General features: G+C 40.9%; 2 protein-coding genes across 2 annotated transcripts; one reads left to right on the top strand and one right to left on the bottom strand.

The window, feature by feature from the left end:
- Positions 1-360: 360 nt before the first annotated feature.
- prnpa (prion protein a) lies at positions 361-2,511 on the top strand. Its single transcript, XM_056246505.1, has 2 exons — positions 361-533; positions 1,609-2,511. The coding sequence occupies exon 2, from the start codon at positions 1,620-1,622 to the stop codon at positions 2,148-2,150; it is 531 nt and encodes a 176-aa protein (XP_056102480.1). The 5' UTR covers positions 361-533; positions 1,609-1,619; the 3' UTR covers positions 2,151-2,511.
- A 2,982-nt stretch (positions 2,512-5,493) lies between these two features.
- ccdc92 (coiled-coil domain containing 92) lies at positions 5,494-6,558 on the bottom strand (the record flags this gene model as incomplete). Its single annotated transcript, XM_056246532.1, has 1 exon — positions 5,494-6,558. A coding segment is annotated over one exon (927 nt), but the record flags the coding sequence as incomplete, so codon positions are not given.
- Between the last annotated feature and the right edge of the window lie 3,095 nt (positions 6,559-9,653).

The raw sequence follows: 9,653 nt of genomic DNA, 5'->3' as shown, positions 1-9,653 counted from the left end.
GTGACATAGTTAGTCCAGATGGCCTATATGTATGTTATCTGGGTTCTGTTTTACATTTGTGTCTTCTCAGACATTTGGACCCCGTTGCTTTTCTTATAATGACCAATATTTTTGTAGCACACACTACCAACAACAGCGTAAATGTAAGAACTCCCACTCTTCCACATGATTTGACTGTAGGTCCTCTAATGTGTTACCTAACCATCTCTGAGCTCATGGAGAGACACAACGACCCCACACTATGACCCCTGGGCCTAAACACGTATGTCAAATCCATAGACTTTCTTAATCCTGTTGATGGATTAGAGCAGTGTTCTGATCCTATGCCGGTGAGACGGACCGACGTAGGTTCCTTCACTCAGCCAATCAGAGAATGAGCAGCAGTCAGTTAATGCCACTGTGTACGTGTAAATGTGTGAGTTCTGTCTCATACTCTCATCCATTCAAGCACAGCAGACTAGAAAGGAGGACGACACTTGGACAGCCATCCTGAACCTTCCAAAAAATACATTTCCTCCACACACGTATTCAACGTAAGTCAGTGTTTTCTCCTTTGAGGGAATATATACTATGCATAATTATTTCTATTGTTATTTCTGAAGGAAAGTACAATACCCATACTTGAAAATGTGATTTTCCTAGTGCAGAATGCTGTATTCTTGTGTATTTCTGTTCATATTTTAAATCAAATGCTTGTATATCATGTCAATGAAGATAATTGTATGAAAACATTTGCTTTTGATCCAAATTCCAGTGGTTTACATTAGGGTCCTTGTGACCTTATACATTTTTAAAATCATTCAATCGTACAAGTTCATTTTTAAAAGTCTTGTTGCATGTGTGTGATTTGTGCAGGGGTCGAGAATATTCTTATGAGATAACCAAACACTGAACGAAAACAGATTAGCTTTCTAAAGCTGCCAGACTGGCGGCCCAGTTTCTGACAAGATCATGTGCTGCTCGTTTCATTGTCTGACTCCAGATCATAACATTCATAGAGATATTTTATAGCGCATCATGGTGGAAGATCATAAGGTTCTCAAGTTCTAGTCAAGCAATAAATGAGTCAATACAGAACCTGATTTACAACAAAAATAATGTCCTTAATCAGTATTGTATATTTTTTTTCCCTTAATCATTAATAACTACAATAATTAATATATTCATTATAATATCCTTGAAAATAATTTAAAAAGACTTGCCAATAGGGTACTAAAAATAGTAATACACATATTTAAAAAGTTGTATCTGAAAACAGTTTGTGGTTGGGTTTTTTTTTTTACGGAAATACAAGACAAAAATACTTGCAGTTAAGAGCCTCTACACATTTCAGTAAATAAGACTAATTTCTCTTCGTGGCATTATGGCTTTGTCTACATCCCTCTCACGACACTGTCTGTGTCCTCTGTGTCCACTAATCACTGAGGGACAAATCTCATTGTGACCGACGAGTCAAAAGACTTATTGGTTTTCCGGATTATGTTGAACTCTTTCAAAGAGTGTGTGCATGCACACACAGTTCAGATGATCTCATCTAGTACATTGTAACCAGTCTACACAGTACACGCGGATGTACCGTAGTCAACCTCTGACCTTCTGTTTCAACAGCGTCTCCCGGCATGTCTTCCCAATATAAAATCATCTCTTTGGTGAACTGCCTGTTACTCCTGACTGTGATGCTCCCGGCGGTCCAGTCTCGTCGGGGTGGAGGCTTCGGCCGTGGCGGGGGTCGAGGTGGAGGATGGGGCGGCAGCAGCTCTGGTCGTGCGGGCTGGGGAGGAGGAGGAGGAGGAGGAGGCGGAGGGGGGCATTACCGTGCCCCACCTGTCCACACCGGAGGCTCCTCGGGACACAGCACTGGGAAGGTAGCAGGAGCGGCTGCTGCTGGAGCTCTGGGGGGAATGCTGGTCGGCCACGGCTTGAGCTCAATGGCTCGACCCGGATACGGGTACGGGCACGGAGGGTATGGAGGCTATGGCGCTGGGTATGGGCACGGGCATGGACACGGGCATGGTGGTGGGCATTCAGGAGATCATAACGAGACAGATGCGGATTACTACACGGGTGCTGCCAGTGCCGGACCCCTTTATAACTGCGTGACAGTCTTGGGACTCGTGATGTCATTCTTACTTGGGTACTTTCTGTCATAAAGGGCACTTTTGGCAATTGGCACAGGTCATTCTTGGGCACCTTCTTGCATCTGTCAATAAAACATAGTCTAACTAAATAAAAATGTGTGTGACATGCAGTGTTAAAACACGGACTAAATGCAATCAAACAGCACTATCGAGGATTTCTGCCCGAGAAATAGACCACGTCCATTTACATTGTTTCCTGTGTTTTGGCTTGGAAGCGAGTTATGGTGAGCACAAGCCTGAAGTCAGAAGTTTGTACATTATTTAAACATCAGATTGATGTTTTTTTTTTTTTATGAACAATATAGATTTTTCATCATTTAGTTTCCTTGAATAATGGAATTTTGTACCATTTAAAATATATGATAAAGAGCTGGTAGTTTATTATCTAAAGAGTTTTTAAGAGCACCATGGATATATATATCCTGTATATTGTTCATTGATTGTTTAGTTCTCTACTGAGCCTTTTCAACCTTCTCAATGTTTTAATCTGTTTGTTCCTGCCGTTTACGTCAGCGAACACTTAAAATAAAACAAGGCTTATGGTAAAATCACATTAACAATAATAAGCTTGATGAAGTGTGTCGAGTCGAGAGCAAATCTTGTTAAAGGGGCTCGGGCGCGTTCTACCTCACTTCCTCGAGCTCTTTACCAACCAGCTGATTGGCTTAAACCAATAAGATCTCATTGCTTTCGCTTGCACACCTTCTTAGATCTGTTTATCAGTATGTAGGCCTATGTTTATTTTTGTACTGCTAAAATAAATGAAATATACTTCCTACAATACTTGACTTTTTGTCATTTTTCATTCCGTGTGACTGAGTGATACACAGGAAAATCCAGTATAAACCAGCATAAAATCCATGCAGGCTTATGCTGTTAGAGCTGGTATAGTATTGGACTAGCTGGTGGACCAACTCATGCAAAACTGAGCTGTTCCACCAACAATCCCACTGTCCATAGCGACTGAGACAGATCAGACACACAATTATTTGTTATATCTAACAAATAAACCACAATACGCCTCACTCATAAGCAAACCATGAGGTAGAGTTCTGATAAGACTGGTTTACAACTCAAAGGAATGTAGAATTTCATTCTAAATTGAGGTATCTAAAGTTTCTATTTTAATTTCTTGAATGATCCTTTACATTATAAGTCGATACCTGTGCAGAATTAGCCTGGCTCCGCCCTCCTACGCACTTCCGCTCAATTTCATTTTCCTTCAGTACTTCAAATGAAATGTACAAGAGTCTGGTAGAACCAGGCTGGTGCAGAATATTAGTATTCTAAGAATCTTTAAGTTTCTCCATCAACACCCAAACAAATTACATATGCAAAACACCATGCTCAAAGATAAAGGATCATAAACTTTTCCTCTGAAAGCATAAGTTACCCGTGGCTCACTGACCTCCTGGAGGTGTGACATATTCACACTTTAAAAGATCATCGATCACAAGTGGATTGGGAGAAATTCTGACGTGGAGATGATGCTGAGCTAGATGTCTTCTAGAACCCCAGGTTTGTGCCAGGCTGCGGTCTTGTTTTTCCATTCACCAAAGATCCTCTGACTCCAACTGGTTCTCTCTCATCAAGACAACATCAGCAAAGATCAACTGGAGCCTCAACAAATTGCATTAGGACACTTCTATTCAAATGGGCGAGACATGCAAGAATCAAATTTAATTCTCATTATTTGATGCATTAAGTATCCCTACCCCTTTTCCCAGCATGCAAACCATACCTGGATTTTTCAGCATGAAATATGGGTAAATGTGGCTTGATTCAAGTAAAACATACATCCATTTGTTCTTCGCTCTGGCCAAATCAGAATTTTCGTTTCTGATTCTCAGTCAAGAATTTTAAATGTACATCATAGAGTAATATAAACAGATGTGATTGATTACACTTAACATGTGAAACATATACAGTATGAATGGAGTGGTTACATTAGGTGTGTGTTAGCGCTCAACCAGCTTCCTCTCTCTATCTGCAAACTTAAAAAAACCAAATCTGAAACGTGAAATAGATCAGAATATACTTGTGAAAATTGAGAGTCATAGAATCTGAAGCACATGCTGTTTTGTTCAAATAACAATAATGAGAACTGGGAGGAAGTGTGAGGATAACAAGGCAAACGTCAAGACCCCCCCCCCCCCAAATTCTGTCATTATTTATTCATCGTCATTTCAAACCTTTATGACTTTCTTTCTTCAGTGGATAACAAAAATAAACAAAAATAAAAAAATGAATGAACTGGTGTTCATGCAACTGGTGCAATTACAATGAATGAGGACTGGAGCTTTCAAGCCTAAAAAAAAGAACTATAAAAGTCTTCATTCTTTAAAACTGCATATAAATAATAATAAAAAGTAATAAATAAATAAAAGATCGTTACACCTTAAATATTCTAGATATCATTTAAATTACATAAGGCTGAGTAAAAAATAAAATAACTTTCATTTTTGGGTGAACTATTGCATGATCCCAAAAACATGCCATCTGCAAAATAACCCTAACTAACAGCATTTTCTTACACTTGATATTCACAGAAATATTTACCCTCTGTGTTTAGAATTAGGCAAGGAGGCATTTCTTCCCAATATATGTTAATGCAGCTCCAACTTTTTTCACCCAACACAACATCTTTAATTATTTTTATGCGTAATAAAAGTAAGTGCAGCAATGAGATTATGAATAGAAGCGACCTCTTTGAGACGTTGATTTGAGTAGGAGTTTAATAAGGAGCAGCAGGATTGTTCACATTAGCCAGTAGATATGAGTGAGAGGGGAAGGAGAGCTGAAGGAGAGTGGAGATGCCAGTACTACTGCAGTGCTCATGAATAAATATGAGTAGATATGAATATGCATTAGAACATTAAATCAGCAGGCAATGACGACATTTGGCAATATATGATTATGTGTGTGTGTGCGTGTGTGTGTGTGCTTGCACCGTGAGTAAAACGGAGCGGGACATTGATGACAAGAAGAACAGAACGCGCACAAAAGAGGCTAAAAAGTCAAATGGGAAAGGAAAACAGGAAAACAATTATTTGGCATGCTCACAGTTCTCCTTCTCAACTGACGTGAGACAAAGACGTTATTCAAATGAACCATGAACAAAAGTCTTTCCATTTATACAGTGTTGCATAAAAGCAGCAGGACATACAGAAGCTCTTGCTGCCATCCGTAGTCTCTCAATCTTTCAAATTCTCTCACATTCCCGGAAAAACAGTCTTCGCCTAAACCTCGCCAGTGTGTATTGTTCAGCATTTCCCAAGTTTGAGCTGTGTGACTGTGTTTGTTAGTTGTCTATATCTATCCGTAGTGTATTAAGGGGTGTGTTTGTGTTTGATATGTTGATGATTTGAGCATCTGTATGGGCGTGTGTGTGTTTTCACAGTCATAAGGAGCTCCGCATACACTGCATTGGTCTTAATACATCTATGTTGATATACTATGTTTTAGGATGAGTAAATGTGCACAGTTGTCAGTCTTAAACAGTTCTGTCTGCACCTGAGCGTTTGCGAACCACCTGCTCTCCATTGACCTGGTCCACGGCGAGGGTCTCCACCTCCGCCTGTTTCCGAGCTGCTCCTCCACCTGATGAGGGTGAGCGGTGGATCCGATGGGCCACTCCTATATGCACGTTAGCACGGGGATGGGGTCCGTCCCGCGCTGGACTATTCCTAGGGCTCGGAGGCACAGGGATGTGGGCGGGGCTTGAAGGCGCAGGGGGTGTGCCTGAAGAAGCGATGGGCGGGATCACAGAGGGGCGTTCCCGCAACACCGCTTGAGACTCTGCAGGGGCCGCTGGCTCTCTGGCTTGCAGGAATGGTGTAGGATCTGGCATGGCATCTACCGAATCTCTCAGTACCACCCTACGGCCGTCTGTGGCGCCCAACCGGTACAGCTCTGTGTATTCAGAGTGCAGCGGCTGCGAAAGGCTTTTGCGCATGCGTCTGCGAGGAGTCTCGGGTTGCCGGATGTCCTTGTCGTTTCCCGACGGCACGGGCACGGGAGCGGGAGGAGGGCTGGGTTTGAAAGAGCTGACGGGACTGGCGGAGGGGCTTATACCTGCCCTCCCGCCGGCGAGAAGGCGTTTTTTGGTGGCGTGGAGCTGGGAGGTGAGGTAGGCGATGGTGCTGGCTCTCTGCTCCAGCTCTCCGGACAGCACAGCCAACTTATGGCTCTTCAACTTCAGCTCATCCAGGTACTTCTTCTCTCGCTCACGGATGGTGTTCTCCAACACTGAGATCATGGCGTTCTTCTGCTCCAGATCCCGCAGGAGCTCCGTGTTCTCCTGCTCTTTAGCCTTCAGCTGAGCCTCCAGCTCCTCACAGCGCTGGTGCAGCTCTCTGCAGCGAGCCTCGCCATCATCTGAGAGAGAGAAAGACGATACATGCAAACATTTAAAGGGATGCTATACACGTATATAATATACTTTGATCCCAGGGTTCTTCAACTCCAGTCCTGGATGGCCAGTGTCCTGTTAAGTTTAGGGCTAACCCGCACCAAACACAAGCAAACAAGCTAAGCAAGGTATTTAGAATTACCTGAAAATTACAGGCAGGTGGGTTCAATTGGGATTGGTACTAATGCCTGCAGGACACTGGCTCTCTGGGACTGGGCTTGAAGAGCCCTGCTCTATTCCAAAACCCAATGAGCTGCCTATGCATCTCCTAAAATACCGCCTTTTAGCAGAATTCCATATATCCTTCACTGAAGGCAATCACAGAAAGCACTGCAAAATAACCTCAGTGAAAAATAAATCCAAAACGGTGGAGAATGTGTGGAAAGCTTACGATAAAAAAAAAACTGTTTCATTCACTACTGAAGTATTGACAGTTTCAGTATATTTTAAAAAAGACTATTTAATCAAATGTGTGTGTGCTGTGTATTATGCTTATTAAAGTATAGCCTTATTAGCTTAGTAAAATGATAACGTCAAACTCCATTTCAAATCAATAGCTGAGTCTCTAGTCTGCAGTGCTATTTGTATGACGCATGAGTTATTAGCTATATTGAGTGTTTTTTAAATTGATCGCTTGTGGGGTTCTGTGATGATCATAGAAGGCTCCTGCCTATCTAGGCAGAGAAGCAGTTCACTATGTTTTGGAATAAAGATATTGTGTTAAAAAACAAAGTCTGAAATAATATAATACATTCAAATAAAGATATTTCTGCAAAGTGCAAACTAAAAAAATAATAAAATAAAAAAACATTCTACATTAGCCTATAGAGGGCAGCAGTGAACTGTGAATCAGATATCAATAAACCAATTACCTCTAAGAAACTAATGGCTATGAAACATCAAACCAGGAACAGGAACTCTCTCCCAGCGCTCCCTTAAGATCTGATGTTCAGCTTTTGACAAACAGCATTTGCTGTATTATGGGAACAGCTCATTTAGCTTAGCTCAGCACAGATTTGATCGATTTCTCCATAAATTTAGCTGGATAGACACTGAAATTGCACGGATAATTCTGAAGCATCTTTTACAGCATGTTTTCCATTTGGAATCTGTGGAACACTGGTTTAGTCTTATAAATGCCATGTTAAAGACATATTTAGCAGGCAAAGAGGGTGGGTCTGAGATGGGGCACCTCAGAGAGAGGCGAGGGGGAGTGCAAGGCACAGATCCTATCTCCCATTACACTGCTAATGGGTATGAAGGTTGAGGGAATAGCAGTGTCCTGCTTTACTGACCTTCAGCTTTGCAAGAGTCTAAACAATTGCACTCGGGAGGATTTCTCTCTCTCTCATGTACTCCCCTGCTCTCTTGCTTTCTCTCAATTTAAATTTAGTGTGCTTTATTTGCATTACAAAAACTAAGCATTTGTAACTGCAAAATCAAATGAAAATAAAATAATCTAATAAAATAATAAAATATTATAAAACAAAATAATAAAAGAATCTAATAAAATAAAATAAAATAATAAAAGAATCTAATAAAATAATAAAATATTATTAAATTAAATTAAATTAATTATAGAATCAGGAAATTTAACAAAAGATTTAGCAAATGTAACTAAAAATCTAAATCAGCAAAATTGATCAAATTAATCAGAAAAAAAATGTAGCAAATTTACCAAAAAAGGGACAGATTGATTAAACAGGGCAAATTAGTGTGAAAGCACAGTTCCAAAAAAGCGCTGATGGGAGTGGTGGAAATACTGACGACGCGCAAATAAAAGAACACCGACGCAGATCATTTCCATAATGACCAACCCAAGCTACCAAGACTAGTGCATATAAGCGTCTGGTTTAAAACATGTTTTTTTTAGCTCATTTTTCGCTCTCTTTCTCCCACTTTCCCTGACCGCTTCATTACCACTTACCAATAGCCACACAAGTTAATGAGGTCACCTTCAAATTCACACAAACCCAGTTAGACAACCATAATATATCAACCACGAAACACACTCCAGCACAGTCATCTGAGGTCACAGCGACAGCTTCAGTATGAGAGATTGCTTGTAGTTATCATCTTGAGGTTGGTCTTGAATCTCATGTCTATTGTTAGGAACATGAGCGTAGGGATCTAGTCAGCAGGTTGCAGATGGTGCATTAGCCTTTTGCATTAGTGCTGTATTAGCGCAGTCATTCATAATCTCATTTCCTGTGCTAGACTCAAAACTGGCTCACATCTGCCACATGCGAGAACACAAACAGCCATACAGACGCCAAACAAATGTGAAACAAATTCATTATACAGCAATATTACAAAGCTCTCTGGAATACTTGATTCTGATTGGTCAATTGCAGTGTTTTTGCTGTTGCTTTGTTTCTTTTATAATGGACTTTTATTTATTCTTACTATTTTGCTATTTTTCTTAATCAATATCAATACTTCATGTATGCATTTGTTAAGTTGGTGTGTAATAAACATAATAATGTACAGTCAGTCAGTCAGTCATTATCATGTACAGAAGAACATTGGAAGACTTGAAGCTTTCAGTGTTTTGTTATGTCTGTGGGAACTGCGTTGAGCATTCAGATGCCTAAACGTTTCATCAGTGCATTGTGTGTTTGTGCTGCGACTGAAAGGCTAACATATATTATACAGGGTAATATATAAAGGGAGAGAGAGGGAAATGTCTGTGTATGTGTGTGTGTGCTTGCTGGGTGGGTGGGTCGCTGGTTGCCAGGTTGCAAGGCACGGCTGTGGTGGTATATGTGCGCTGTTGAGGGACACAGTTCTCTTTCTTTGCGGAAAACAAAAAAAGTCTTATTTACAACCTTCTGCAAAGAGAGCAAGACAGTGGAAGATAAATAAAGAGACTGCCAGACAAACAAGAAGCTAAATATGAGCGGCCTTTCTTCTCCTGGTTGTATGTCCATCTACCAGGCTATCTGAGATTTCTTTTAACGGGTGAATTTTTGGTACTTTAACAGCATCTTAGCAACACCTGACACACATATAGCCCCCTTGCATACGCATTTTGTTCTGACCGACACATGTGAGTGTGAATGCAGACACACAAAGTGTGCGTGAGAAATCTTACCGCCTGGATC

The sequence above is a fragment of the Rhinichthys klamathensis genome, unplaced genomic scaffold (genome assembly GCF_029890125.1).
Source record: "Rhinichthys klamathensis goyatoka isolate OS25496 unplaced genomic scaffold, OSU_Roscu_1.1 h1tg000040l_1, whole genome shotgun sequence".
In the NCBI taxonomy this organism is placed as follows: Eukaryota; Metazoa; Chordata; class Actinopteri; order Cypriniformes; family Leuciscidae; genus Rhinichthys; species Rhinichthys klamathensis.
Note: the sequence above shows the minus strand (reverse complement) of the source record. Positions and strands in the feature narration are given on the sequence as shown.

Coding starts and splice junctions, on each gene's coding strand:
- prnpa (XM_056246505.1), top strand. CDS start 1,620: ATGTCTTCCCAATATAAAATCATCTCTTTGGTGAACTGCCTGTTACTC.